This window comes from Aspergillus stella-maris (assembly GCF_047715825.1).
Source record: "Aspergillus stella-maris strain CBS 113639 unplaced genomic scaffold BDV14scaffold_7, whole genome shotgun sequence".
In the NCBI taxonomy this organism is placed as follows: Eukaryota; Fungi; Ascomycota; class Eurotiomycetes; order Eurotiales; family Aspergillaceae; genus Aspergillus; species Aspergillus stella-maris.
In genome coordinates this window covers 284,680-311,464 of record NW_027396801.1, presented here as the reverse complement: position 1 = coordinate 311,464, position 26,785 = coordinate 284,680, and the positions used below count along the sequence as shown (strand labels likewise).

General features: G+C 50.9%; 10 protein-coding genes and 1 non-coding gene across 11 annotated transcripts; 4 read left to right on the top strand and 7 right to left on the bottom strand.

The window, feature by feature from the left end:
• Nucleotide 1: 1 nt before the first annotated feature.
• Nucleotides 2–1,427, top strand: BDV14DRAFT_131190 (H(+)-transporting V1 sector ATPase subunit D). The gene is made up of 7 exons (XM_073766117.1): nucleotides 2–210; nucleotides 284–396; nucleotides 450–460; nucleotides 518–843; nucleotides 890–938; nucleotides 987–1,037; nucleotides 1,086–1,427. The coding sequence occupies exons 1-7, from the start codon at nucleotides 196–198 to the stop codon at nucleotides 1,319–1,321; spliced, it is 801 nt and encodes a 266-aa protein (XP_073631771.1). The 5' UTR covers nucleotides 2–195; the 3' UTR covers nucleotides 1,322–1,427.
• Nucleotides 916–2,639, bottom strand: BDV14DRAFT_166781 (uncharacterized protein). Its single transcript, XM_073767546.1, has 5 exons — nucleotides 2,519–2,639; nucleotides 2,403–2,409; nucleotides 2,006–2,312; nucleotides 1,086–1,933; nucleotides 916–1,037 (listed from the first exon to the last, which is right to left on the bottom strand). Exons 1-4 carry the CDS (start codon nucleotides 2,560–2,562, stop codon nucleotides 1,533–1,535), a joined length of 759 nt encoding a protein of 252 aa, XP_073631770.1. The 5' UTR covers nucleotides 2,563–2,639; the 3' UTR covers nucleotides 916–1,037; nucleotides 1,086–1,532.
• A 131-nt stretch (nucleotides 2,640–2,770) lies between these two features.
• BDV14DRAFT_t35 lies at nucleotides 2,771–2,841 on the top strand. Its single transcript has one exon. It is a non-coding gene; the product is annotated as a tRNA-Gly (tRNA).
• A 68-nt stretch (nucleotides 2,842–2,909) lies between these two features.
• BDV14DRAFT_166780 (tubulin-specific chaperone D) lies at nucleotides 2,910–6,799 on the bottom strand (the record flags this gene model as incomplete). Its single annotated transcript, XM_073767545.1, has 6 exons — nucleotides 2,910–3,083; nucleotides 3,130–3,295; nucleotides 3,349–3,693; nucleotides 3,745–4,024; nucleotides 4,074–6,570; nucleotides 6,624–6,799. Coding segments are annotated over 6 exons (3,599 nt in total), but the record flags the coding sequence as incomplete, so codon positions are not given.
• A 129-nt stretch (nucleotides 6,800–6,928) lies between these two features.
• Nucleotides 6,929–9,057, bottom strand: BDV14DRAFT_166778 (uncharacterized protein). The gene is made up of 3 exons (XM_073767544.1): nucleotides 8,344–9,057; nucleotides 7,763–8,281; nucleotides 6,929–7,703 (listed from the first exon to the last, which is right to left on the bottom strand). The coding sequence occupies exons 1-3, from the start codon at nucleotides 8,594–8,596 to the stop codon at nucleotides 7,111–7,113; spliced, it is 1,365 nt and encodes a 454-aa protein (XP_073631768.1). The 5' UTR covers nucleotides 8,597–9,057; the 3' UTR covers nucleotides 6,929–7,110.
• An 842-nt stretch (nucleotides 9,058–9,899) lies between these two features.
• Nucleotides 9,900–12,803, bottom strand: pkcA (protein kinase c). Its single transcript, XM_073766116.1, has 6 exons — nucleotides 12,464–12,803; nucleotides 11,841–12,407; nucleotides 11,390–11,785; nucleotides 10,941–11,336; nucleotides 10,323–10,878; nucleotides 9,900–10,267 (listed from the first exon to the last, which is right to left on the bottom strand). Exons 1-6 carry the CDS (start codon nucleotides 12,759–12,761, stop codon nucleotides 10,024–10,026), a joined length of 2,457 nt encoding a protein of 818 aa, XP_073631767.1. The 5' UTR covers nucleotides 12,762–12,803; the 3' UTR covers nucleotides 9,900–10,023.
• Nucleotides 12,804–14,449: 1,646 nt separating this feature from the next.
• Nucleotides 14,450–15,173, top strand: BDV14DRAFT_131142 (putative eukaryotic translation initiation factor eIF1a-like protein). Its single transcript, XM_073766115.1, has 3 exons — nucleotides 14,450–14,476; nucleotides 14,535–14,972; nucleotides 15,032–15,173. Exons 2-3 carry the CDS (start codon nucleotides 14,662–14,664, stop codon nucleotides 15,126–15,128), a joined length of 408 nt encoding a protein of 135 aa, XP_073631766.1. The 5' UTR covers nucleotides 14,450–14,476; nucleotides 14,535–14,661; the 3' UTR covers nucleotides 15,129–15,173.
• Nucleotides 15,018–16,623, bottom strand: alg3 (dolichyl-P-Man:Man(5)GlcNAc(2)-PP-dolichol alpha-1,3-mannosyltransferase). Its single transcript, XM_073766114.1, has 3 exons — nucleotides 16,498–16,623; nucleotides 15,894–16,417; nucleotides 15,018–15,844 (listed from the first exon to the last, which is right to left on the bottom strand). The coding sequence occupies exons 1-3, from the start codon at nucleotides 16,616–16,618 to the stop codon at nucleotides 15,248–15,250; spliced, it is 1,242 nt and encodes a 413-aa protein (XP_073631765.1). The 5' UTR covers nucleotides 16,619–16,623; the 3' UTR covers nucleotides 15,018–15,247.
• A 294-nt stretch (nucleotides 16,624–16,917) lies between these two features.
• Nucleotides 16,918–18,015, bottom strand: BDV14DRAFT_166773 (uncharacterized protein). The gene has a single exon (XM_073767543.1). It carries the CDS (start codon nucleotides 17,638–17,640, stop codon nucleotides 17,227–17,229), a length of 414 nt encoding a protein of 137 aa, XP_073631764.1. The 5' UTR covers nucleotides 17,641–18,015; the 3' UTR covers nucleotides 16,918–17,226.
• Nucleotides 18,016–18,238: 223 nt separating this feature from the next.
• Nucleotides 18,239–20,019, top strand: BDV14DRAFT_131116 (serine/threonine-protein phosphatase). Its single transcript, XM_073766113.1, has 3 exons — nucleotides 18,239–18,334; nucleotides 18,395–19,643; nucleotides 19,714–20,019. The coding sequence occupies exons 1-3, from the start codon at nucleotides 18,318–18,320 to the stop codon at nucleotides 19,714–19,716; spliced, it is 1,269 nt and encodes a 422-aa protein (XP_073631763.1). The 5' UTR covers nucleotides 18,239–18,317; the 3' UTR covers nucleotides 19,717–20,019.
• A 445-nt stretch (nucleotides 20,020–20,464) lies between these two features.
• On the bottom strand, nucleotides 20,465–25,862 carry BDV14DRAFT_166766 (Sec7 domain-containing protein). Its single transcript, XM_073767542.1, has 6 exons — nucleotides 22,589–25,862; nucleotides 22,177–22,519; nucleotides 21,740–22,128; nucleotides 21,571–21,677; nucleotides 21,139–21,515; nucleotides 20,465–21,084 (listed from the first exon to the last, which is right to left on the bottom strand). The coding sequence occupies exons 1-6, from the start codon at nucleotides 25,768–25,770 to the stop codon at nucleotides 20,710–20,712; spliced, it is 4,773 nt and encodes a 1,590-aa protein (XP_073631762.1). The 5' UTR covers nucleotides 25,771–25,862; the 3' UTR covers nucleotides 20,465–20,709.
• Nucleotides 25,863–26,785: the final 923 nt, after the last annotated feature.

The following is a 26,785-nucleotide window of genomic DNA, read 5'->3' as shown; positions in this document are numbered from 1 at the left end:
GACGAAGTTGGCAGCGGCAGCAGTCACGTGCAGGGTGTCATGCGGGCGGCAGCCACGGGGTGGTCCAAGCTTCCTTGCCTAAGCGGAAACGCAGTCTAAAGTGATGTTATCGACATGTCCCTCTCCGCCTTTGGTCCGCTATCAGTGTCCTGTGGCTTGTGTCGACTGTTCAACGTGTTTCCGGATTCCTGAACAATGTCCGGAGCTGTAGTGAGTTTATGATCTTGGTACAATCTTGGAGCAGCTTTGGACGAGGTATTAACTGCTGGTTCTATGTACATAGGGCCGTGAGGCGGTCTTCCCGACCCGCCAGTCGCTGGGGTTGATGAAGAGTAAGCTCAAGGGTGCGGAGACAGGTCACAGTCTACTCAAGCGAAAGAGTGAAGCCTTAACAAAGTAAGTCCCTAGTGTCTGGATCATGCGCCTTCTAGTACTAATTCATCCCATAGACGTTTCCGCGGTACGCATACTCCCCTCAACCCACCGCCGCATTGATCATCCTAACCCGGAACCCCAGAGATCACCCGACGAATCGATGAAGCGAAGCAAAAGATGGGACGGGTCATGCAGGTGGCCGCCTTCTCCCTCGCCGAAGTGAGCTACGCTGTTGGTGGTGATATCGGCTATCAGGTCCAAGAGTCCGCCAAACAGGCCCGGTTCCGCGTACGGGCAAAGCAAGACAACGTCTCCGGTGTCCTGTTACCACACTTTGAGAGCTACACGGAAGATTCCATCAACGACTTTGGTCTTACTGGTCTTGGAAAAGGTGGACAGCAGGTTCAGCGCTGTCGCGAGACATATGCTCGTGCGGTCGAGACTTTGGTCGAACTTGCTAGTTTGCAGGTATTAGCGGCGCTCACTTTAAATATACGGCTGCTGACTGTCATAGACCGCGTTCGTTATTCTGGATGAAGTAATCAAGGTTGTCAACCGAAGAGGTAAGCTTTCCTCGCGGCCCGTGGGCATGCATATACTAACCATTCTAGTAAATGCAATTGAGCACGTTATCATCCCACGAACGGAAAACACCATAAAATGTCAGTCCTCAATCTCAAGTTATCCGAGCATAAACTAATACATCTCAGACATTAACTCCGAACTCGACGAACTCGACAGAGAAGAATTCTACCGACTCAAGAAAGTCTCAGGGAAGAAGCAAGCTGCTGTCGCAGCAGCAGACAAGGAGATCCAAGCCGCGCGGGAGAAGGAAGCCCAGGAACAAGCAGCAGGCAACGGCGCTACTCCAAAGAAGGATGCCACTGAAGAGCCAGAGGCGCCTGACGTGCTGGGCGAGCAAGAAGACAATGACGTGATTTTCTAGCATGTTGGTTGATTCCCTTTTCTTGTACGTAGTGTATTTCGATTGGCATATAACTATTGTTACCGCCATTTGCATTCGATGTTCTTTTAGATTCCTTAGCCTGTCTTGCTGAACAAAAGGCCATTCATACCATACATGCATGCTCAGACTGAACCATAAAATAAACCCAGCCCCAACGCCAAAGCAATAAACCATCAGGTGAAAACTAAAATCATTGCCTCTGGAACGTGACCCGAATCGGCCTCCCCTCAGCCCCCATAGGCATCCCCGTCGTAGCCTCCTTCGCACTGATCGCCCCGGACTCACTTTCATACTCAACGAACGCAATTCCCTTGCGACCCGGAACAGTTCTAACCTCTCTAAATCCTTCAAATCGTCCAAAGACAGCAGTGAGGCTGTCCTGGTCCGCTGTATCGGGCAGCTCCCGCAGGAATAGAATCTTGTTAGGCGGCAAGTACTCATCGGGGATAACGGCCGCCGCAGCACCAGAGGTAGGCTTGAGGCCAGCACCCTTGGTCGTTTTTGCGGGGCGGCCAGCAGCCTCGGGGGCACCGACAGGCGGACGCTTCAGCTTCTTCTGAGCTTCGAGGGCTTCGTGGGCTTGGCGGCGTTCTATGCACATCCCCCAATTAGTATGCAAAACGATAAAATGGAATAAAAATGGGATAAGTGAAGAGAGCATACCCTTCTCCGCCAACCTCCTCCGCTTATGAGCCTCCAACTCCTCATCTCCACCCTCGCGCTTTACTGTCGCATCACTTCTTGTCTTCGCGTAATCCAGAACCATCGGTTTATCGAAGAGATCGAACCCGTTCACTTCGTCGATCGCGCGCGTCGCGGACTCGACATTGTCGAAGACGATGAATGCTTGGCCCTTAGCCTTGAGGTTGCGCTTCGCGATGATTTCGAGTATCGTTCCGTATTCGGAGAAGATTTCGGAGAGGGCTTCTTTGAGCTCGTCGGGTTTGAGGCGTTCTTCGAGGTTGCGGACCTGGATGCGTTGTTAGATGGTGGATTGGCCGGGTGCAAAATAGGTCTGTGGGGAAAACTGAAAATTGGAAGGAGTGCGAATTGGACGTACGTAGACTCTGCGGAGCTGTCAGCTATCCATCCATATACCAGACGGCTGAGGTATCAATTCAGCGGAGGTAGAGGGGAGCTCGAGCTGGAGCTTCAGAAAGAATGGCAAGGACTCACGTTGGGTTAGGAGGGGTACTCGTGGGCACAGTAACAGTGGCCATTTTCGCGACTTAGATCGCTGCTTCGTCGCAGGCCGGAGTGCGTGCTTTAATTGTGTTAGGTTTCTTTTGTCTTGCTCCGGCTGTTGCTCTCGCGGCCTCGTCCAGCTTCATTGCCGCTTTAGTACCGGTGTATATCACGTGATATGTGTGGAGACTAAAGGTAAATTTTGTGTATAATGCCAAGATTTTAGCACTCTTTCAGCAAGAAGCATCATTGGTCTAGTGGTAGAATTCATCGTTGCCATCGATGAGGCCCGTGTTCGATTCACGGATGATGCACTTGGATATCTCTTTTTGTTTTGCTTATTAAAGTACTTGTTTTTTTTTTGTTTTTGGTTTTAGAGAATGGTCATGTCTAGCTCAGTTGCTATGCAGAGATTCTACCTTTATTTACACGCCAGTACCCCCCTAAGCTCTTCTATCTTACCCTTTAACTTTATTGGCGGACTGGTCCAGTCCTCCAACTTCACCAGGTCAAGGTCCGTTATCATAAACAAATACTCAGCTGCAGTGGCGCGAACCTAGATCTTGTTAGAACTGAATTTATCTAAAAGATTTCATACATACCCTTGGATATGAATGCAGGAGCAAACCGCTAAGCTTCTTCAGTACGTCCGGCCGTACCTGTTCTACCCTTGAAAGAGGTGCATATGCCCGAATTGCAGCCTCAAGGCGAGCGACATTCGCGGTCTTGAAATGGGCTTTTTGAATGATGACGAATAGCTTTTTCAGACTGCAAGCATTGTCAATAGGGTAAGAAATAGTATGAATAGGTGGCCAACGAACCAAGGATCCTGGAATCCAGGAGCAGACGCAACATAGCCATCTAGCAAGAAGGCTAATGTTTCCATGATCGGTATCGCGTAGCGATCATCGGGAAGCTTTTCGCTCAAAATCACGTGCAAGTCCTTGATAATAGAGACTGCAATCTCCGGATGCTGCTCGACTGGGTGTTGGTTGATATTTTGTATCAATGCGGAGCGGGTGGAACGAATGAGCCCCTCGGCTCCTGCAACGGCCGATGTAGCGAGGCCTTGAAATAATGGAAGACGGAGCCAGTCGATCGCCTGCAGTTCTAGAAGTTGGGTGAAGTATTCGGTCAGGGAGACCTGGCTAAAGTGCTCGTAGTATCTGTCACAGTTAGCATCCCTGTTGCCTCGTCAAGTGACAATACTTGCATACCTCAGCAATGGCGGGAAATCAGTAGCAGTTTCCCAGAACATCTGGAGACAAAGCCATGCCTCAAGGCGGACCTTGTCCAGTTTCTCTGCAGCAAGGCGGCAGAGGCAGCCGACGATGTTCTGGATATGCCTCTGTTCGATTCCGCTGTTTTTTCTTTGGAGAAGCACTCTAGCTGCCTGTATACCTTCTAGTCGAATCAGTGATCCGATATCACCACGTCTGTCAGTTGTATAATCGTTCAAGAATCCATTGAGGCTAGTCGCAATACTGTCGGTTACATCTGTATCTTGGTCAGCTATATTCCCCTGTCACTGTAGGAGACTACATACCAATATGCGGCAGAATACCGGTGGTAAAGCTCTTGACAGCCACAACCCTCTTCTCAATCACCTCCTCTTTCTCAGCACATCTAATTAGCTCCTCAACAACAAACTGTCGAGTAGCATCAGCCGGACTAAGTTCTTTGAAGATGGACCCAAGAACAGATATTTGTCCCCGGCCAGTTGGCAAGTTCCTGGTTGCACGAAGGTGTGAGAACCAGCCTTGAATGATTTCTTCCTGCTTTGAGCTCGGTAAAAGAGGCCATAGCTGGGAGATTGCTTTGGAGGAGGCTGCTATTGATACCTCATCGCTCCGAGACAGGCATAGCATGAGGGTCTTGCAAGCCTCTTCAAGCAAGTTAGGCGAGGGGGTATAGCCTTGGTATTGCTTGACGCGGGGGAAGGATTGCGATAGTGATAATATCAGACATGATGACGCCTCAGCAGTGTGTTCTGGACGAGATGTCTGAAGAGTCAGATCGTCTTTTGTAGGTCCAATAGGCGAGCCAAAGATCTCCCAGAATTTGGTTATTTGTTGGGAAACAGCCACAGCATCTTCGCTTCTGTTCTCTAGTTCAGACCCCTCGGAAGCGTCGAACGCATCGATGACCGATGAGATGGCAAGCAGACACCCATGGCGCGTCTCCACGTCGCTGCGAGGGATACCGTGCAGTTTTTCCAAGAGTCTGTGAAGCACTACTTGCACGGACTTACACCCTTCCTGGGTGCTCAAAGCCCCGAGTGCCTTTGCTGCATGTCTTCTAGCCTCCGCATCAGCTGAACCAATACCTCTCCACTGGATTAGAGCCTCGACGACCGGACTCCAATATTGAGAGCTCAGGTCAACAGTAGCCTTTGCGACATCGATCATAGCCCGTGAGCGACGAGCGACGGCATGATAGTCTACTACCTGGACGATGGATATACCCTCCACGATCGTATTGGGGTGACGACCAATGAGCTCCTGCAGCGCAGCAGAAGCACCCCTTCGAATATTGCCGTTCGGGTCCACGCAAGCAGCACATACCAGCTCAATGGCGAGCATTTGAAGGATGCTCACGTCGCCTTGGGCAGTAGAGGAGTAAATGGCCTGCCGGTTCATTGCGAGGAGCTCTTGTGTTGTATACTTGCGCGATATAGCCCATATCCCAAAGCAGGCGGCGTCTCGAACACCGTTACCGACAGAACTCCCGGTTGAAGATCGCTGTTCGAAGTCTAAACCGGAGACAAGCGGCTGCAGGACATTGGGTAGTTGATGAGTTGGTGGTGCGTGGCGGAACAGCAAGTGGCCCAGTGTAAGGATCAATCCCTGCCATCGCTGTGCATCGACAGCACTTAGGTTTCGCTTCAGCAAGCTTGTCCCAATCCGTCTTGCCTCAGCCGGTGTTATAATTGCACCACCTCTGTTCTCGTAGAGAATGTTCTCCCCAAGTGATCCAGTAACGGCCTCAATGACCTCTGTAGCCATGTCGGAGTCCAGCTTCAACGTTATGACACTCAACGCCTTACTCGCAGCAAACCGCACAGGTGTATCTTTATCAGCAAGTGCCGTCAAGAAGTGGTCAATTGCCTCTTCCAGGATGTAAGAGAGCTGGTTATCAGACAACAGACCGCTGTTTCTTTCCCCAAGAGAAAGGGCCATGACAGTGATAGATCGGATAATCTTGATGATGGTCTTGCGAGCCAAAGCAGACGATAGAATAGCCTGCGAGATTTTCGTTTCGCCTTGCAGAAGACGCAGAGTCTGCTTGAATACAGGCATAATGAGAGGCACAAAGTCCTCAGCCTGGCCTGATCCAGCCAGTCGCGCAAGGAAAGACAGTACACCAATATACGCGTAGACAGGAGAAGGCTCAGTCCCTGCAGGAGGATGGATAATAGTGAATGACCAGTTGGTCAAGATAGTCAGGATACCCAAGGCTTGCATGTCCCGACGCAGAGCAAGACGTGCGAGCAGCATTGTCGCAGCTTCACGCTCCTTCCCTGCTACATCGACGTATGCCAGCGCCACCGAGAGAAGAGATCGAGCGACTTCCGGGGTCTGCGTTGGTAATTGCTTGATAGGTCCAAGCTCCGGATACGGCACTGGAATATCACTCGACGACATAGAAGACAGGTCAAAGGGCGCCAGGAGCAGATGCGAGAGCCATATAAGCAGCATATAGCGCTCCTCCCATATTAGCCGTGTTGGAATATCTTGTTCGAAATCATTCGGCTGGGCAACATCCCACTCAATGAAGGCCCGTAGTAAAGGGTCCAAGTACTTCGGTTCGTTATTCAGGAACCGACTGATGACCTTTGCCCCTCTGACCTTGCAGAAGGTGTACAGAAGTCTGCAAATTGCCCTCGGTAGTGGGTACAGGGCTCTTTGTTGCTGGCTGGCTGTTTGAGCGGCATATTGGTCTTGTTGGGATACCAAGTAAGCCAGCAGGGCATCAACAAGAGGGGGTAGAAGAGACTGCAGGTGCGGATCTAACAACTGCGGCCATTCTTGGAAAGGTTCCAACTATAATATATTAGCATGCTGAGCTCATAATGTAGCTAGGAAGGTAGGCTTACAAGGTTAACGAGTCTCTCTGTTTTCGAGGCCAAAGTCCATCTCCGTGGGACTCGAGCTCCTTTGTGGGTAGATTGTGGCTTCCACAACAACGAGGGTAGTTTCTCCAGAATCTCTTTGACCAGGTCTCCAGAAGCACGCTGGATCTTTATCTCTCGGTCGTCAGCTGCATCCATCTTGGAATTGGCTGGTATAGAAAGGAACGATACTGGCGGGGCCTAGTTGATCTTGAGGATCATCACGTGATCCGTGAATATCGTTGCTTGATCAGCTCAATCTTTTGGACATTGACAGAGATTCCGCAGATACTACGGTCTACGGTGTCTAAACCTCAATGTCTAGCTTGCTTGATTGAAGTGCATATTTGACAAAATTTGACCAAATGAGGTATCATGAAAGAGAACAGCAAAACCTGGTCCAGCTCCAGAACGACCAAAATATATACACCCAACCCCAACGCCAATTCACACTGACCACTTCACCCAAATTTCAGAGATCTTCGTTCGAGACACTGAGTCTTCGACCCTGCTTATACCCACCGTAATTTCTCTCCGACAGCTGCACCATGGTATTCCGAATATGCATTATCACAATAGCAAGAGCCAGCGAGTTCCACAAATCTTGACCCCTCTCCGAGAAGTCAAACTGTGAGAAGAACTTCCCGTCAATTTCCTCATCTTCCGGTGTACCCTGAAGAAGTCCAACATCAAATGTCATGATGGCCACGACAGGGCCGCAGATGAGGAACCCATTAAGGAGCGGTGTCTCCGTAGTGGCTGAAGATCCAAACGCTTCAGCCATGGTCTTTTGATGTTTGAGGGCGAGTCTCTTCAGCCGCTTGTTCAGGCGCTCCAGTGCATGGCGAACAGTCTCGTGCTTTCTTTGAGCGTAAATTAAGTGGATCGGTGCTGAATTGGGACCAATTTCAAGGTTCACGTCGAACAGCGCCCAGCGGATGTATCTGACTATTGTCTGCTTGATGATGTTCTCGGGCCTCTTGCCCACGAAACCGCAGTCTCTTACAACGCTGAAGTCCCTCACACGACCGCTGAGCGAGAAGAGCGTTCCAAGAGATTTGATCGCTAGAAAACAAATTAGTAATGGACATAGCAGCCGAGGGAAAGCACGTCTAGAAGCTTACCATGGAACGTAGTACTTTTCGATATTTTGATGATAGGATCTGCTTGCTCCCTCCCCTCCTCAGGAAACAAAGAGTCAGGCAATGTCGGGAAATCAAATTGCCAATGCTTTGGCGCAAGCGGTTCAAATCCGCGCAACGCAAGCTGCAAAAAGAGAGACTTTTCCTTCTCTGTGTACCTGTCCTCAGGAATACTGACGACGACTGCAAGCCGCTTCTCTCGCTCGCGGTCAAAGTCGAACACGACCGTTGCCCTTTCGTTCTCGGGAATAGCGTATGCTTCATTTTTATTTTCCTTGTCTTCGTCGTCGCTGCTTATGACGTAGACACCATCTTTCTCGTACAGCGCGGACCTCCTTCGTACTGTGTGGGTTGGCGACAGAAGCGAGCTCTGATAGCTATCGCCGCTAGAAGTACTAGAAGGGAGGAACTTTGGCGGTTGTTGGGTCTTTTTTACGGCTTGTTTTTTTGTCTTCTTTGGGTTTGTGGTGTTGCTACTTGTGCCGGACACGGTGGATGATGCTGTGGAATCATTATATTATTAGCTTGGTTCCAATGGAGCGCTCAAGTGACAGGGACCTTACGAATATTGGATTTTTTGAGTGGAGGGAACGAATCCATGGAGAGCAAAGATGGTTCATCCGGAAAGACATTTGCATCGAACTTCCTCTTCTGTGCGCCAGGTACTGGCTTGACGGTATCGCCTTCTGAGAAGCCCGGCTCAAGTATTTTTGGGACGTAGAATTCCCTGGATTGAGACCTCGGTGACACCGTGCCCTCAAATCTCTGGCTCTGTAACTCATCCTCGCTGGATGAAAGGTATGGGACGGACGCCATCTTGGTCGGACGAAGAGTTAGGTTTATCTTGTCAATGCTGCTTCTGGAGGCGATTGTTGCGCCGTTCAGACTGCTGGATGATTTCCCGTAGATGAGATGAATTTTGCGCTTTGGTTTGAAATCTGGCAGACACTTGATAGATGCCAATTATGCTGCACGTCCATTCTTTGTGCAGCTGGAGAATAAAGATGCTATTTCCGTACATAATTTGCCATGCCACTTGTGGTTCTTTCCTTTGTTGCGGGGTTGGACAATGATGTAGGCTGCTGAGAACAAAGAAAAAGTACCAGGAGGGGAACGTTGATAGACGAAGGAAAGGAGAGCCTTGGACAGAGTTTGAGGTTTCTTTCAATGGGGCGTAGTAGTAACACTGGAAATGATGTGCTGAAAGACAAAGAGACAGTCCAGAGCTGGGGTTGCTGAGACTATGAGCTTAAGAGTGTTACTGAAGATATGAAGACATGGAAGGAAAGAAAAAACCCCCTCACAATAGGGACGACTGTATAGATGTAGTGCCCTAAGGCCCTCGCATTGGTGCTAGGAGCATAAACCCTTCATTAATTCATACAGCATTATTAGATAAGTATGGTTAGATAGTAGTTAACGAAGCACAGTTACATTCCCCGAATGGCAAATTTAACAATCCATTGCAAGGGCAGACACGCATTGAATGACAGGAATCCATCCCCAAACCACACCTCACCCCATTTTTGCTCAATTTGTGCCCCCTAGAAGACCACTCACCCCGGCTCTCAAACGTCGAAACTCTTATGGGTATCCATGTGCAATGATGATATTGTCAATGCAAAGGGCGACAAGCAATCGTCAAGACCAAGAAGCCGGATTCTTTTTTGACATAAATTCAGACTGTAACGTCGCTGACGGATCAGTTGATTTAAGCGAAATCTGCAGTGTATGAGAAGCCACGGAATTCTTCCTGCATAGCTTGGGAGAGAACTGGTGGAGTATTAGCATGGTCCAATAAAAAATCGAATAAGAAAGAGCTTACCTGATTGCACTGGAGTCAGCACAGGAGTGACGCTAGTGAACTCTTGATCGAAGTTGCTAGTATCCGTTGCGCTGGTGATAGTAGGCATGAATGGTGGCGGGACACGCTTGTGGTAAATGTCATCCCAGTTGACGTTACGGAAGAAGGCGTGGGACATGACCTCCTGGGCATCCGTGGGTCCGGACCCGAGACGCAGCTCAGGCTCGCGGGTCAACAGCTTCTGCAGAATAGAAACTGAATCGCGCGGCATGTGAATCGGGTAAAGAGGCTCATCCGCAAGAATGGCGTCGTAAATTTCGTCTTCGTCCTCACCACGGAAGGGAGACTGCTGCAAAAGCATCTGGTAGATAAGGACACCGAAGGCCCACCAATCAACGGCCCGGCCGTACTTCTTATCCAAAAGAATCTATTCGTATTGTTAGCACGCGCTCCTCAGAGCGGGGCAGAAGTGAGACCATACCTCAGGCGCCATGAATTCTGGCGTACCACAGAAAGTGCTTGTGGTGGATCCATACCACATGTTCTCTTTGCAGAGACCATAATCGGCAATCTTGAGGTGACCATCCAGACCCAGCAGGATGTTGTCAAGCTTCAAATCACGGTAAATAACACCGTTCTCGTGGAAGTACTTCAAAGCCAGCAATACTTCTGCGGCATAGAATCTGAGAGAACTTGTCAGTATCTGCCACGGTAATTAGCTTATAGGAGAATACATACTGTGCCCGCTTGAGGCCAAACTGGCCCCTCTGAATGTGCAGCATGAGATCACCACCACTGATGTACTCCATAACGAAGTACACACGAGTTTCAGTCTGGAAACAGGCGTGCAGGTTGAGAAGGAAGGGGTGGCGCTCCTTGTTAGCGATCAAGAAGACTCGCTTTTCAGACTTGGTGCTCTCAACTTCGTCATTCTCGATGATGAACTCCTTCTTCAACACCTTAATGGCATAAAGCTTGTGGGTAGACTTGGTCTCCGCCAACATGACTTTACCGAAGTTACCCTTTCCGAGCACAGCAAGGAAGTTGAAGTGGTCCAGACCAATGCGGATCTTTGGTTGTTGAGGGATGTCCTCCTTGGTAGCCACTTGTTGTTGCATGGCCTGCATAGCCTGCTGTTGCTGCTGCTGCTGCTGTGGGTGCATGCCGTAAGGCGCAGGTGCGCTAGGCTTCTGCATGGCCTGCTGCTGCTGCTGGTAGCCTTGCTGCTGATACGAGGCATAAGCCGCAGGGTCGTAATGGGCATGAGCAGGGGGTTGCATGGGTCGACCTCCATCTGTTTCGTGTCAGTAAATTTCTGTGCGTGTGCTAGAGAATTGAGGAAAAGATGCTGCTTACCAGGCGATTGCTGGGTACGCAGTCCTGTTGCCACGGCGGCAGCGGTAGCGGCGGGGCTACCTGAAGAGGTTCGTGGAGGGTGTGGCTGCCGTCCAGAGGTAGGCGATGTTGGCGGGAGATAGGAAGATGCAGCGGCGCTCACTGCATCGGAAGAGGGCGGTCGCTGAGAGTAGGATTGCGGACCTTCCACAGGCTTGGGGTAGGCATGACCTGAATCTTGAGATGCCCCGGCCGGCCGAAGCGTCTTCCCACTCAGACCAGAGCTGACAGATGGGGACTTGTTGTGGTTCTTATGACGGATAAGAGTCTCCAGGATCTGGTTTGCTGCCTCCATAGACATTCCGCAGAAATCGGGTACCAAGTGTGTACAGTGCGCGTGACATGTAAGACCACATTCTGCAAACACAAGTTAGTGCTTGCTGGGGTCCTGGAAGAGAAAAGTACGTTACCTTGGCAGCGCTTCGCGTTCTTTCGCCCGAATGGCAGGAGATAACCACAGTGACAACACCAGTTGGCTGAAAGGTTGGAAAATCCTTCGAAGCGATGAGGAATGCGGTGGTTGATCTTCTCTTCGTCGGGGTCGGTCTCGTAGTTCGCCTTGCTGATACACTTCGTGACAACCTTCGGGTAACACTTTCGGTGACAAGTGTACTTGCAGTCCGCGCATTGCATACCAGCAGCATACTTCAAGAAATCGCCGCAAAGAGCACAACGCATGATGTTGTAAAATTGTTGAGTGACGAACTTGTGACCTTGCTTCTCGTGAACTTCTTCCTTCCTTTGTCGGACGGCACCTTGACGGTTGAGACCGATGTCGAATGGGCGTCGGTCCTTCATTTGCTTGGCTAGAGGGCGTGTTAGCACCGGCGTGATAAGGGCTTTTCCTAGGGATATTATTACCAAAGCTCATAGAGATGTGAATCCTGCCCACGGGCTCTAGAGCGAACCAAGAGTCGATCATCAACGGTGCACCAGCAGCACCCATTTGACCATCCGCTCCAGGGTTGCCATAGCTTGCAGTTGCACCATACTGCGGCCCACCGACCGGACCAGCAGGATCAGGCCGCCCGGGGCCACCTCCGGGGGCCATCTTATCTGCAGAGACCCATCCCGAAGCATTGATCTCGGTTTCAATCTTCCTTCGACGCATCTCCTCCGCGATGTCGGAAATACGCAGCCAAAGCATGCCAATCGGGGTGGGCCTGTCGCCGGCTTTATCGTAGACCGTAAGCTCAACTTCGTTCGCCTTGTCAATGTCGAGGGTGTGAGTCTCGTCCTGCCACCTGTCGGACCTGGTCGCCTTTGTCCTGGCCTTGATAGTGTCCTCAACCTTCACGATAACGAATGTCTCCGGACCGCGGGAGAATCTCGAGCTAGTCGCATGGTCAACATCCTGAACGGCTTGGATACGCATTGTCAAGAGACCGGTAAGGGGTTTGCGCAAGTTCGGGGCGCTTAAGCTCTCATCTATGGAATCAAAGTCAGCAAATGACGTATAAATTATGAGCAGAATGATTCCGCACCATCAGCCGTATCCGACGACTCAATATCGACGTGAAGGTCTTCATATCGCTTGAGAGCCTGCTTCAAGAGCTGGATCTTCTGGTTACTTTCAATTCGTCGGCCTTCGGCGTCTGATCGACTCTTCCTATCGCCTTCATCCTGGTAGAGCCGGACCATCTTCTCGATACCCGCTTTATATTGTTTCTCGACACTCAGCTTGAATTCGAGCTGAGACAACATGAGCTGAATCTTCGGTCCGAGATATTGGGTATCATATTTAATCAGGTCTGAAAGAAGATATGTATAAGCATTGATCATTTATTGCGAATATAGTAACTCGTATAGTAGGCATGAATGAACGCAACGGTGTAAACCTACCGAGCTTAGTATAATTCGGCCGAGCTTTAGGAACAGGCGCAAAAGGCCGGGGGTCCTTGAAAGGAGCACCAGAGGGCATAGATCCAGCCCCGGGTTGCGGATACTGTGCAGAATCGCCGTAGCCTGAAAGGTCCTTCGGGGGAGGGGCAGGCCCGCCCTCAGGGTTCGGCGGTAGTCGTTTATCGACAGGCGAGCCGGGATCCATCTGACGCAGCTGCAGCTCCTTCATCTTCTCCTCCAAATAGGCGATGTTTTTCCGACCATCCCGAATGTTCGCGTCGACTCGTTGTTGCACCATGGGGTTATCGGTTGACTGTCGCATGTTCGACGCGGCGGCGATAAGTGCCTTTTCCCGCTCGATCTTGCGGTAGACCGAGGCGATGAGCTCGTCCCCGTCCATGGTGAATGTGAGGTAGGTAGTAAGCCTAACCTAGGGGGAGGAGGAAGGCAGTAGTCGGAGAAGGAAAGTCGGAATGTGGTGCAACAAAGCGACCGGTCAAAGAGGGGTAGATAGGAGATGTGAGGGAGAGAACAAAATATGAAAAGACAAGAAACTTCCGTAGACGAAAAGGAAGGGCTAGATGAGGCCAGTCAGGCAGGCAGGTAGCAAGACTGGGCGGGATGGAATGGGGAGGGGAGGATTGGAGTGTGGAGTTGGGACAGCGAGAAGAGGCGGAAGCTGTCGCGGGGCTTTTGTTGACAGTGCAGACGCAGAGGGGAGCCCGACAGTAGTAACATGCAAACAACCATGCAACAGGCAAAATTCCTCAACGCAGCTCTCAGCAGATCCTGTCAAGGCCCTGACACATGTGAGACACTCCTGTTCATTGATGACGAAATGAATCCGGCTGCTCTGATCCCCGTGGCAAGATCGATGATTTCTTATCCACAATCACAGAATTTATTGTAAGGGGCTGTGCGGGCAGACAATTGGAACGTCGTATTATACAGGGCAGCAGCGGACAGGCTGTGCAGTGCAGTGTGTACCGGTGGAATCCAGACTTCGCAGATCGTGCTGCGCTCGACCTCTCGGGCTTTCTCCTGCTGAGATTGTGTATTTTGGTGTTCTCGCGTGCCTGGGAAGCAGGAATCAGGAATGCGACCTGACGATTCACCCGCGGATCATCGGATCTCGTCGCAACAGCCTGCCTGCAAGATTGCGGAGGCAGACACGATTATACTTTAAAGCGTCGCCTCAGTCTTCTACATATCTGGAAGAACTCGTCATCGCGAACTATACTGCTCGCCCAGCAGGGATCTCCGGAGCATCCTTCCAACCATGACAGCTACAGAACCCCTCTTTGGGCCTCGAACATCCCTGACTGTACGCTGTAGACTTGAGGACTCAAGAGCAGTACGGCCGAGGCTTAGGAAATTAGAACCCAATTGCTCATGCTTAAGTCCATTCAAAGCCCAGTGCCCCTTACAGTAAACTGATCCTTGAAATTTGTGAAGGTATCCAAGGGTCATGTGCGGCTATGCAGCTGTATTCTACGGCGAAAGGATCGGGCACACTTGATGGCAGGTAAGGTGGCTATGCACTGCAGGCTGATTAAATTTAAATGTATTGAATCCAGTTCTCTGAATTTGCCTCCCAATAAACTATGCTTTAGATAAGATGACAGTACATTCATATGGCACTCTGTACTATAAGGGTATGACCTCGATGTCTTTTACTGGTTTAGCGCTCACGTGACAACAAAATATCTCTAGATGGCGGGGGAGGACCGTGGGATCTGAAGCGTTCAGTATTCCTCAGTAACAGAGATACGGTATACTCCTTGCATTCCAAGTCAAGTATCGGACAATTCGTCTTCAGATCTACGGCCGATTCCCTGCAATGGCTCCTCCGAGACGCAAAGTGCTTGCGACAGCCGAGGAAACCATGTTTCCGCCCGACGAACTATCACCGGGGCACGAGATGGCGCGAGTAATTAAAGCCACAGGAAACAACATCTACTCAGTCCAGTTCCCCTCCAAGAAGACAGCTCTAGTTGAGCTACCGGCGAAATTTCGGTCGACAATCTGGATGAAGCGAGGCTCCTTTGTGGTGGTCGATACCAACGCTCTCGAAACCCGCGACAACAAGCTGGAGGGCGAGATTGTCAACATTGTGCGGGACGAGAAAGCCTGGCGCAAAATGCCCTACTGGTGAGTGGATAAACGGCTTTTCAAAACGGCTGTCAGTGCACCTCTAACAAGTGGAGCAGGCCCAAAGAATTTGTGAAACAGCCTGTCGCCGTATCTGATGACGAGGACGAATCCAACGTCGGAAAAATGCCTTCCTCTGACGAATCCGACGCATAAGAGACAATTGGTACCTGGACACGGCCCAACAACCTCCGCGCGATATATATATACTTGGTCAAAGCGCAAATGGGTAGACCTTGCCCTGGATCAGTACCGATGCGGGACCGTCGCGGGCCTCATTGAACGTGCTCCTTTGCTTTTGGATTTGGCGATACATTTGAAAATGCGCGGTTGTTGTTGAACAGGACCCCGAGTATTTGGGCGAAAAGCGAGAGGACAACAATGGCGGAACTCAGATTGGTGCTTGGGAAGACGTTCCACGCCCATTCCTGTAGTAGCCATAGCGCATAGATCAGGACTGGATGATATCTAGCCCGCCAAAGGAGCAAAGGAGATGCCCAAGAGAGGTACGCAAAGAACTGATAGTGCATCGACCTCGCAAATAGCATGCCGATGGCAAGAGACGATAAGAGCACAGTCATCATAAACGGAGGTTGCAGCGCGACGCCGTGGTGTTGTCCGGTCAAGAAATTGCCCACGAATTTGGGCAAGCTGGTCCCGGCTGGCTTCAGATAGCTCGTCGCTCCAAAGATAACCAGTGTGAAAAAATGCAGTGCTATCAAACCCCACCAGAACCGCGGGGAGAGGAATGTCTCCTCTGGCACAAACCTCCAGTTGACAGTCCACTTGTACATAAACTGCCTCCCAAACTCGAATGCGCGCTCAAAGTAGCCGCTAGGGTTCTCCTGTAGAAACGGTATCGCAAGCAACACCTATCACTCTGTTAATAGCGCACCTCAATTCAACGGCAAAGACACGAACCTGGATTCCCAAAGCCAATCCGGCCAAGCTGACACAGGACCCAACATCTAGCCCCAGCGCAAGGATCACCACAACTGCCGGTGCCAGCAGAATAAGCGTCATCTTGACTCCGATCCCCAGTGACCAAACCGCAACACCCATCGTCCACCTCCTCGTCATGAGAAGCCAAATCGCCGCCCACATAAGCAACGCCGCGACCCCATCATTGAACATCCGTAGCATAAAGACACTGTGCAGGCGCTTCGACAGCACCAGCAACGGAAAAAGGTACGGCGGCGCCCTCGCTCGCCTATAGCAAGCCATGACAATCGTAAGGCTAATCAGATATAGGAATGCAAAAATTATCTGGCCGAATGCGATATCGCGACCTTCGTCGGTAACATTGTACAGAAGCGAGTAGCCGTAGACATGAGCGGCGGGATAGACAAGGGGCCCAGTTGAGCCTTCGATACGGGTATAGTCTCGTTCACCGGCGAGGTAGAGTTTGATTTGCTGCATGTACGTTGTCCAGTCAATTTCGGTATCTAGTTCAGATGCGCGCGTTAGCTTGGCTGCGTTTGCCATAGCTGGAGGGGAGCTCCGTAGAAAACGGGGTGCAGCTTACATGGCACTTTCCAGATGATGAGGGCGCAGAGGAGGCCGTCGGCGAGGTTTAGGAGAGGTGCTATCCATCGCGTATGCTTTGGGTTTGTGAGCAGGTCGCTCACGAGTTGAAGGCCGTCCATCAGGGTAATGGGTTGGAGTACAGCTAGCTTGTTGCACGGCGGAGCTCCTTTGTATATAGTGCTCGGTGGGTGTTCTATAGAGGACTTATGTAAGCAGCTTTATTCATGTGCGTACCCTCTATATAGTACCCAATGTATAGTTCAGTGAACAGTCCTTGAATTGAGTTGATTAGCAGGTGTCATGTGGTATCTTGAACTATTAGGTCATTAAGGTGAGCTCTTGATTGCGCATAGGTCAACTGAAGCTTGGATCATATTGATAGCCCTTGTAGCTAGTAAGTCAAAACCTGGCGAAAACACACTGTTGGAAGCCGCAGCCAGGTAGTGAGTTGCGAGCCACAAACCAATATTGCTTGTATTGGGGCAGACTATCGTAGTTAGATGTATTATGCATAGGATTCTTCGTAGCATTCACATGTATGGTCTTTCTAAAACTAGGTAGATCAAGATCTAATGGTGGTACATATATGTACAAGGGTATATCGCCAGTGGTTTTCTTCAGTCCGTTCTTTGTGCCCTCAGCGGACGCCAAGTGAACCAAACTGACCGTCAAGGTCTCAAATCATAACATTGCCCTTCAATTCATCGTGTCCAAACATCCTCGCAGGTTATTGGTCTGGTTGTGGGCCATCCCCCTGAGTCGATTGCGTTGGTGTCCGACTCTTAAAACCCAACATATCACCTATTACCCCAGTCGGTTTCGGTACAGGACACTCCCGACCAGTCTTCGAGAACTGCTTCGCTTCCTCTTCCAGCTGCAGGAATGTTGATACCTCGTCGTCAGTGCCAGGCCGAGACACGTTCGCTCCTGGGGACATCATCTCGACATCCTCCCGCCTCCGTCGTACTCGCTGCATCTGTTGACCGTCTGGACCGATCACCATTTCGGAGTCGGCGAATGTGCGCCGCGGGGCAGGGCAGGGGAAGACGTGTGGGATGCCGACGACCAGGAGGGACGCTAGCAAGGTGCCGGCGAAGAGGGCGTTGGTCGACTGAGACCGCGGGTGTAGATGGGGAGGCATGGTGTTGAGAATTGAGGAGACGATTGAGGCTCGTTGTGTCGAGTTTAGAATGACTGCGTCCGCATCGGATGGGTTGATTTTGTGGGTGGGCTGATCCGTTAGTGCTGGTGCTGGCGGGAGAGGATCATGGCATTGACATACTGTTTAAGAGAGGAGATTAAAGTAAAGAGTGTAGATTGATTATATCATGTTCTGGAGAGGTGTGGCCTGTTCAATGGCAGGGCGGAGGCGGGCTAGGTCCAAGCGGCAGTCCGTCCGGAGCCGGGAGAGTCGATGAAGTTGGCAAGGAGAAATCGGCCTAGTCTTGGCGATCAGATCTAATCTTATCTGTGCTGCATTTGATTGGCTGTGAGGCCTTCCGCCCGGCGAAACGCGACTCAGCCAGACAGACCGCAGGCGCGCAGAGCTTCTTTCATCAGCAGCGCCTCCCACACCCTTTCGCCGCTGCCCATCTCATCGCACACTCATCGCCTCCTCTCTGGACATTTTCCTCAGAACATTTCAATGAGAAGAAAATGATCGTCCCTTTTCCACACTCGTAGTGGACCATTCATTCGCATCCGGAGCTCCAACCGCTGCCTCCCCGCCGCTTCTCCTCGAGCTCAGGTCCCACAAGTTAACCTTCCCTCACCCAACTGTGACTATAGAAGCAAACTCTCGCTGGTCGCGGTGTCAACATGAGTGACCTCGATAGGTATCTTACCGCAACCACGTGTTTCATTGTTGGACCGGACTAACGCTTGCCTTTGTCTAGGGCGATCGCCCAACTCCGCGCCTGCCGCTTGATCCCTGAGGCCCAAGTCCGAGAATTGTGCTACAAAGCGCGCGAGCTGTTGATCGAGGAAGGAAACGTGGTTTGCGTTGATGCGCCGGTCACAATATGTGGGGATATTCATGGACAATTTCATGACCTCATGGAGCTCTTCCGCGTGGGCGGTGATGTTCCTGATACGAATTACCTTTTCATGGGCGACTTTGTCGACCGTGGTTTCTACTCACTAGAGTCGTTCCTTCTTCTTTTGTGTCTGAAGGTCCGTTATCCGGACCGTATCACCTTGATCCGCGGAAACCACGAGTCCCGACAGATTACGACAGTATACGGCTTTTACGACGAATGCATCCGCAAATATGGAAGTGCTAATGTTTGGCGATATTGCTGCGAAGTGTTTGATTATTTAGCGCTAGGTGCTTTGGTCCTCGGAGCAAGTGCAGAGCTGGAGCCGTCGGGGCCATCCTACAATGATACTACGCAATCAAGTATGACTGACGACGGCGAACTCGAGACGGAGGTGCTGAATTCTAGGGGAGACGTTACGATGAGCACTTATAGACCAAGACAGGGACCACTAGACAATGGGAACACATCACCGTCTCAGGGTCAAACGCCCACGAGAAGCGGCGCGCCCGGAACAGGCGCGTCTGGCAGTGGAGGAGGCAGCTACGGCGGCAGCAGAACCGGCGCGGTACTTTGTGTTCATGGCGGCCTCTCCCCGCTCATCGACACAGTCGACAAGATCCGACTTATCGACAGAAAACAAGAAGTTCCCCACGAAGGCGCAATGTGCGATCTTCTTTGGTCCGACCCCGATGAAATTGATGGTTGGGGTCTGAGCCCGCGCGGTGCCGGCTTCCTTTTCGGCGCTGACATTGTCAAACAATTTAATTACAAGAACGACCTTTCGCTCATTGCCCGTGCTCACCAGCTTGTCATGGAAGGCTACAAAGAGATGTTTGACGGTGGTATCGTCACCGTCTGGTCGGCCCCGAACTACTGCTATCGGTGCGGAAATGTTGCCGCTATCCTGGAGCTCGGCGAAGACACCAGCAACGGGGGCACTGTCACAAGAAGTAACGGTGACTACGGCCGAAGCAACGGCATACTAGCCGGAGCTGTCGATAGACCGCCCCTGCGTAGCCCTGGAAGGCGATATCGCGTGTTTGAAGCCGCGGCGCAGGATACAAGGGGTATGCCTGCGAAGAAGCCAGTTGCTGATTATTTCTTGGTAAGCCAACAGACTTATCTCCACTTTCATCTCGATTTGAAACCGCTCTTGCTAATAGTGACTGCTACAGTGATACCAAGCCAAACGATTCTTTAAGTTCACCTATACCCTCTTCTCTCCACAGAAAACTATACCTTTACCTTCATCATACCCGCTATACATACCTGCATTCTGCCGGTTCTCCGTCATTTGACTACTATTTGCGTCTGGTTTACGACGACCGTACTGATTTGAGCTGAATTGAACTCAATGATGACACTAAATATCTACCATTACATCTTGCTTTTCACTTTTTCTTTTGCGTTTTTGTGTCTAGGGAATGGAACCCAGGGCTACTTTAGCATTGCCTCATATGAATGATTGACTTTTTTCCTGATTCTGACGCCGCATTGTTATCGTTATCGTAGCGTTTCAAAGTGAAAGGTTAGCGACCAGAAGAAGGTATAGTTATTGACTTGCGCCTATAGGGAAAGTGCAAACCTCCATCGCGCCTGCCTGAATGCCTTGGTTCAGAACTGTTCCGAAATAGGCAGGTGCGATGAAGGCCCGGCTGGCGTCATTGGGAAAGAACGACTGATGAGTACTGCAAGGAAGGACCGACCCGTCTTCATCGCACCTGCCTAATTGTGAAGCAGCCCGTTTCAAGATGGGAAGGTGCAACTGACACCCGACATAATGAACCGACAAGGCGCCACCCACCACGTTGCACCTGCCGAGCCGGGATAGTCTGCACAGAAGGGAGGTGCGGATGAGCGCTGCTTACTCTGTAGAGGAAAGGAACAATGTCTATGTATGGCATGAGGCCCACAAGTTCTAATAGTAGCTACATAAACATTAAATTACAAGGCGACCACAACCGCAAACTGAACAAACAAGGTGTATATTTACATGCCTCGATCTAGTTTTGACGTAATTCGAAGGGAAGGAAAGGAAAGGAAAGGAAAGGGAAGGAAACAAGGCTGCGCTATAAATGCCCAAGATAGTAAGTAGTAAGTAGGAAGGTTTGAGTAAAAAGAACAAGTGTTGAACTCATATGCATAGGTGCCTATGCCCTCGGGAATGAGGCTTATACAGATTCGGTCTTCTCGTCAGTGGATTTGGCTTCCTCGGAGACGACAGCCTGGTTCTCTTTTCCGTTGGGGGTGTCGTCGGTGGTCGAGGGGTCGGCTGGGGCTGCGGGTTCGGGTTCGGGTTCGGGTTCGGGTTCGGTGGTAGGGGTTGGGGGGAGAGGAGAGGCGGGGGCCGAAGCCGGTGGCTTTTCGGACTCCTTGGGTGCGTCGGGGAAAATTTCTTTGAAGAGGTCTGGCAGGGTGCGGTCGAGGCGTTTCTTCGTTTCGGTCCAGATGTTTTCCTTGCTGGGATTTTGGGATGGCGGGACGAGGTGGCCTACATCTGCCATGACCAGGACGATGTTCTTGATACTCTCGGGGATTGCTTCCTCCTGTGGTGTGCGTTAGATATGGCCTCATAAGTTTGAAAATGATAAGACACTTACGAGACTGTCTCCCTGACCGCTGTTCATCATCCGGTCCATGATGTCGAGGATCTTGAGCCACAGTTCCAGCATACCCTCGGAGTTTGGTAGCTGGTCAAGATAACGGAGGAAAATCTTGCAGACCAATGTCGCTACTTGCACTCGGGTCTCGCCCATTCCGCGGGGATCAGAATGGAAGACTTCAGGCTTCAGAAGTCGGAGAATCAATGGGAAGAGAACTTGATCGAAGATCGCGGCCCATTCCTTATCGGAGCCGATGTCAACAGACAGAAGTGATCTTTGCAGTGTTGATACAGCGTGATGCCGAATGTCTCGACAAGGGTTGATGCATTGCGAGGTTAAAGAATGGAATATCGGTGACCAATATGCTGACCAAGCTGAATGTGTTGATTAGCCAATTATCGTTTCGATGTCATGGTTAAATGAACGAACCTTCTCCGTCTTCAAGATGTGATTGTTTGATGAGAGACGGGGCTCTGCCGGCAAGGTGGTAAACCAGGCCGATAGCGGTTACACCGCGCGTGACAACTTCATTCTCACTGTGACTGACATATTAGCAACACAGCGAGGCGAGAAAGACATGGTAACGGTGATAACAAACCTTTGTTTGGGTTGCTTAACTCCCTTTGACCGTCGAGAAAGGGTATCTTTGTGTCGCTCCTCGATGTAGCCTACACTTCCCGCACTAATAAACTCATTTGCAAGGCCAACAGCAGACTCGTAGTTGTCGGCGGTAATAATGGGAGGATTTGAGTCGACGATGGCCTTCAAGAGGTCAAACACCAAAGGCGCAGCTTCCTTGTGATGGTGCAAACGTTGCAGAATAGACCAGAAATCGGGCGAGACAGTGATCTCATTCCGCAAAAGACTTCCATCAAAGACACAGCGTGAGAGTCCTTTGACAATGGGTATCGCGACACTCTCTAGAGTATCTTGGTCGAAGCTTGAAATGCCATGAAGGATGACCGGAACACGAATGAAAGGTTGTTCCTGGGGCTTTGTTAGCAGCGTACGACCGAAGCAAGAGGAAGTTCATACATGGCTCAACCGGAGGAGGTTCAGTAGATAAGTTGTCACTCGGGATAATGCGAGTGAGTGCAGATTTCCAGCATCGCGAATGAAACCTTGTAAAGAGGCCAGAAGTCCCTCGCCGAGGGTCTCAATTGTTTGTTGATCGCGGAGCGTAAGGATGGCAGCTAATTCAAGCAGGTACATCATTCCCGGTTCGTATTGACCTTTATTGATGTCTGATCTGGAGTGCGCTCTGCTTGAAGGCAGAGGTCGTTCAGGCTTCACAACAATAACTGCGGGGGCACTTTCTTCGGGTAATTGAGCCAAAAGCGCTTCAACTATTAAAAAAACAGCGTCTAGAGGGAGGGACCTGAAGAAGAAGAAGAAGTGATGTAAGCATACATTAACATTGCGGGACGTGATATGGTGTGTGGTATACCTGATATTCGAGAGAAGATCATCAATCGAGCATGCGCTTACACAGTCAACTGTGCAAAGTGTGTTGTCAAGCTCCTCATCAGACGGCTCCGGAGGGTCATCAGCTGCGTAGCTAGATAAATAGGACGTAAATGCGGACAGTAAACCTGTCTCATTACCACGTCCATCGCGGTCAACCACTTGTGAAGGTGGTTGCAATGGGATAGGAGGAATGTCGAGGTCAGCGTTCAGAGTGGAGTCGAAAGGAGGGATAAGGGAGTTGATAAAAAGGTTTCGGAGAATCTGGATGACATGAGTCCAGCTCTGTTGGACGGACTTCTCGTTGTTCGAGAGGACTCGGAAGAGTACAACAGTCGCTAACTGAGCCCTGAAGTCTCGTCCAAATTTCACAGCCAATTCGCTGACCATAACCGTCCTCTGGCCGGCCTGCACCTCGGTGTTGAGAGCGGTGCTGGGGGGTCTGTTTGTGGCAAGGGTGCTGATCGAGGCGAGTGAAAAGATGATGCGGTCAAGCGCCTCTGTTAAACCGTAGCGTGCAGCAATTTGAGCGCACTGATCGAAGCCCATGACCACGCGAGAGTAAACTGCATCGTCGGAAGCTGACATGAAGACATAGGATAGTGTCGCAATTACAGGTTTCCAAGTGGCTGCGAACATGTCTGCGTCGTAAATGTTGGTTTCACCGACAATTAGTTCCCCTGCCGATGCGGACTTTGTTAACATCTCTTTCCACGCATAGTCGAACGCGTGCTTATTATCGTGCTCATCGGGTAAAATGATTTCGTTTTGTTTTAGAGAATCATAGATGTCCTCCAAGAACTTTGGATCGAAGTCCTGTCCTGCATTCAAGCCCCGCAAGTTCTTGGAGAAGTCCTGGCAAGACATGCGGCTCTGGGCTTTCATGTTGGGGTTGTAGAGTGTGGTGTTTAGCATGATAATTGCGTAAGTCAGGACAAACAGCGAGTCCTTGTCAGCAACCTCCGACGGTTGCGCTTTGTCAATGTATTGCTCGCTGAAAGTGGTGACGATTCGCTCAATCAAGGCAGACTCGCCGGGCAATCGGAACGCGCCGAGAAGGTCTCGAAGGGCGTCTACGACGGACTTTCCAGCAAAATCAAGCTCGTCCACGAAGGCAGCGAGGAGGTCTTCATTGGATCGTTTCGAAATGAACTCACCAAGGACTTTCTTTGACAGGCGGGTAGTTCCTTTCAAAAACCGAGCAACCTGAACAGGATCATCAGGATTTTCGATTATACCATGCGAAACCAGATACGCAATGCCCCCCTTGGGGTCTTCGTTGAACTTCTGGGCTGCGTGAACGATTATCCGCTTCGTGTCTCGTTGTTTTCGCAGACGCTCATTTGACGGAAAGCCGTCAAGTGCAGCTGGTTCGTCAAGCCTGTCATAGATAGACTGAACGTAACTTAGAAGAGCGTCCAGGCACAGAGGAGGTACGTTGGTGGTACTCCAAGTGGCCGAATCAGGAAAAGCGCATCGAGAAAGCAATCCGATCATGTCCTCACACAAGTCAGCCCGGTCAGCCTCACAATCATAATTGACGAAGAGTTCGACCATGAAGCTTGGAATGCGTGTCAGCACGCCAATGCTCTCGACCATTGCCTCTCGAGTCTCAGGTTTCCTGGCGCCTCCTTCCAGTCCGAGCTTTTGTCGGTCTTTGACTTGGACAGGAGTATTTCGGCCACTGTTCGTCTGAGAAGGAGGCGGCTTTACTACCTTGGGCGCCTGTGGAACTCCCTCATACAGAGCAGGGTTGATTCCCGGTTCCCTAGGTATTTCTATCCGCGGGTGGAGACATGCAATTAAGTATGATAGATAGAGTTCTTGTTGCAACTTCAGGACGGAACGACAGGTGAGTATTAGAGTTCCAGCCACCCTAAGGGAGCTAGTCAGGATCGCCAGGTTTTCAGACCGGACGAGCTGGAAGAGATGGCGACAAAGGTCATTTTGTGCAAGCGATGCTAGGCTAGGGTGCCTCGCAATAGAGGGACCTGCAACTTCTAATGCCACATCAATAATGCGCAACGCCATAACCCGCATGGGATCTGTATGTTGCCGGTTTTCAGGATCCAGAAGATCAATGAGCACGCGAAACAGTTCTCGAATAGAAGCCAATGAGTATGGTTTTACTTCCTTGCCCGAGTCATCATGAGGGTTCGGTGGAGCGGTGACGGCAATACCATTTGCTGTTTGATCGGAGGAACTGTCGTAGCTACCGTGGTCACGATCGGTGGCCCCCGTGTCAGATCCCATGGCGGAGAAATGTTGAGATGCGACGGTGTTCCCATCGACGGACGGATCCATCTTCAGTTGTGTCCGCTCGACCTCGCCTGAATGTGCTGGTTGGCGACTCTCAAAATCCACCGGCTCTGCCGTAGCGTCCAATACCGACAACCTCGAGAATATGACTTGGCACATGTTGACCATGGCTATCTCGGCGGACCTCCGGAGCACTTCCGAAAGGCGGACTTGACAGCACATGCTCAGACCTGTTTCCATCATCTCACAGACGCTCTCATCACCCAGCAATTCTCCTTCCGGCCCCGACAACATACCCTCCATCAACTTTAGAATCCTCAATAGGACAATCTCATCGGCGGCGGAATCACTAGCCTCGAACCGGCAGTGGGTTATGGCTGCAGACAGGAGCTGCATGGCCATAGATATCCTCGGGGAGCTGCGGTTAATTATCTTGTAGGAGAAGAACTTGGTCAAGGCAAGCAATGCGAGAGAGGTGATAGCCGCGGAGGTGGAGGAGGAGCGGACGACCTGGAGGAACGGGTGGAGCAAGGCCGGGGCATCAAATGTCTTGATATCTTTGCAATCTTTGAGGTCACTCCGTAGTCGAGTAAAGGCAGATATCAGAGGGTTATCCTGTATACTCTTGCCTTTCTTCCCCCTCAGTCCCCACCGATTGGCGAGGGCGTGATCATCGTCTGCGGAGGGTCTCGACCTGGGACGGGTGGGTGTGCTTCCAGGACGAGGACTCGAGGGGGCAGAGGCATCGCGGTCATATACTCGAGAGACAGTCCCGCTGCCCAGAATAGCCGCAACAGAAGAGTGAGCCCAGCGAGCATGCTTGCGCATGGCCGAGGTGACGGTAATGCATTCTGTTGTCACGAGGGCGACGGGGTCGACGGCGATGGGCAAGGAGGAAGTAGACATGACGGGCAAAAGCGAGCGGCGGAAATTAGGAGTGCCCGGTACAGAACGAGCTCAAATCATGGCCCTTCTAATTGGAGTTGTATAGTTTAGCCGGTGGATGTGGACACAATTCAAGACTCCAATCTGCCAGCACCTGTAAAGGCGGAGAGGGTTGCTGGCCTAATTGGGCTTAGTGGACAGCTCCGAAACAGGACTAGTGTTGTCGGAGAATAGGCTGAGTAATGAATTAACACTCCGACCTCGGATGGACAGAGCTGCATCAAATGCGTAAAGAGACGGTTCTACACAGTCATTTATTGAGTTCTGGCTATTCTCTGGAAGAAAGTGAATTTTACTGCCCAGCTCCTAAAGTCAATCTGAAACTCAGTGTTTCCCAGGAAGCAACGCAGGTGTATAGGGCCAGAACCATGGTTGAGCGGCGGTGAGAGTGTTGATAGCTTCAGGTCCCCACCCAAACGATAAACAACGCGCGAAACACTTCGAGTCCTCCTTGCTGCAGGAAACAATCTTCATGGACCATCTAGAAGTGTAAGCAAGGTAGTCTAGCTAGCGGATAGTTTTTCTTTTTCTTATTCTGAACAGAATTATGTCAAGATTTCCGGTTGACCAGGGCGACCACCAGCAGCAGCAGTCCACGTGTTGCAGTGGATGACATGCTGGTCTCGAATAGAATTGCGCCAGGATGGATATTGATGTTAGATCTCAGCAGCGTAGATTAAATAGATCTGCTTAAAGCCAGTGCATTGCTTGGGCAGGGCCCTCACTTGTCCTCCACTGCATCAGCTAATGCTGGGGTGGGCGCAAATCATCTGTGCTGCTGCAGCTCAACCACAACAAATCACCATCACAACAACCACTTCTCCCCCCCAGCTGCCGACGACAGGGTCTCCCCCCACGATTCTGCGACCAGGGAAAGCCCGTGCTGTGCGACTGTTTTTATTTTCTTACTGCTCTATTGTTCTCCTCATTCTCCTCATCCCAAACGTCGCCAGTCAGCCTCCATGGAGGGGCTCTC

What these genes read in the sequence shown, in the direction of transcription:
- BDV14DRAFT_131190 (XM_073766117.1), top strand. An exon ending in TCGAACTTGCTAGTTTGCAG is followed by an intron (nt 844 to 889) that starts GTATTAGCGGCG and finishes TGACTGTCATAG; the next exon opens with ACCGCGTTCGTTATTCTGGA. An exon ending in AACGGAAAACACCATAAAAT is followed by an intron (nt 1,038 to 1,085) that starts GTCAGTCCTCAA and finishes AATACATCTCAG; the next exon opens with ACATTAACTCCGAACTCGAC.
- BDV14DRAFT_166781 (XM_073767546.1), bottom strand. Translation starts at nt 2,562, where the DNA reads ATGGCCACTGTTACTGTGCCCACGAGTACCCCTCCTAACCCAAC. An exon ending in GAGGAGGTTGGCGGAGAAGG is followed by an intron (nt 1,934 to 2,005) that starts GTATGCTCTCTT and finishes GGATGTGCATAG; the next exon opens with AACGCCGCCAAGCCCACGAA.
- BDV14DRAFT_166766 (XM_073767542.1), bottom strand. Translation starts at nt 25,770, where the DNA reads ATGTCTACTTCCTCCTTGCCCATCGCCGTCGACCCCGTCGCCCTCGTG. An exon ending in GATCTTCTCTCGAATATCAG is followed by an intron (nt 22,520 to 22,588) that starts GTATACCACACA and finishes CTTCTTCTTCAG; the next exon opens with GTCCCTCCCTCTAGACGCTG. An exon ending in GTTAAGCAACCCAAACAAAG is followed by an intron (nt 21,678 to 21,739) that starts GTTTGTTATCAC and finishes TGTCAGTCACAG; the next exon opens with TGAGAATGAAGTTGTCACGC.
- BDV14DRAFT_166778 (XM_073767544.1), bottom strand. Translation starts at nt 8,596, where the DNA reads ATGGCGTCCGTCCCATACCTTTCATCCAGCGAGGATGAGTTACAGAGC. An exon ending in ACTCAAAAAATCCAATATTC is followed by an intron (nt 8,282 to 8,343) that starts GTAAGGTCCCTG and finishes ATGATTCCACAG; the next exon opens with CATCATCCACCGTGTCCGGC. An exon ending in GAAAAGTACTACGTTCCATG is followed by an intron (nt 7,704 to 7,762) that starts GTAAGCTTCTAG and finishes TTTGTTTTCTAG; the next exon opens with CGATCAAATCTCTTGGAACG.
- BDV14DRAFT_166773 (XM_073767543.1), bottom strand. Translation starts at nt 17,640, where the DNA reads ATGCCTCCCCATCTACACCCGCGGTCTCAGTCGACCAACGCCCTCTTC.
- pkcA (XM_073766116.1), bottom strand. Translation starts at nt 12,761, where the DNA reads ATGATCAATGCTTATACATATCTTCTTTCAGACCTGATTAAATATGAT. An exon ending in GTCGTCGGATACGGCTGATG is followed by an intron (nt 12,408 to 12,463) that starts GTGCGGAATCAT and finishes TTGATTCCATAG; the next exon opens with ATGAGAGCTTAAGCGCCCCG. An exon ending in GCGTACCCAGCAATCGCCTG is followed by an intron (nt 10,879 to 10,940) that starts GTAAGCAGCATC and finishes GACACGAAACAG; the next exon opens with ATGGAGGTCGACCCATGCAA.
- alg3 (XM_073766114.1), bottom strand. Translation starts at nt 16,618, where the DNA reads ATGGACGGCCTTCAACTCGTGAGCGACCTGCTCACAAACCCAAAGCAT. An exon ending in CATCATCTGGAAAGTGCCAT is followed by an intron (nt 16,418 to 16,497) that starts GTAAGCTGCACC and finishes CATCTGAACTAG; the next exon opens with ATACCGAAATTGACTGGACA. An exon ending in GATTGGCTTTGGGAATCCAG is followed by an intron (nt 15,845 to 15,893) that starts GTTCGTGTCTTT and finishes ACAGAGTGATAG; the next exon opens with GTGTTGCTTGCGATACCGTT.
- BDV14DRAFT_131142 (XM_073766115.1), top strand. Translation starts at nt 14,662, where the DNA reads ATGGCTCCTCCGAGACGCAAAGTGCTTGCGACAGCCGAGGAAACCATG. An exon ending in TGGCGCAAAATGCCCTACTG is followed by an intron (nt 14,973 to 15,031) that starts GTGAGTGGATAA and finishes CAAGTGGAGCAG; the next exon opens with GCCCAAAGAATTTGTGAAAC.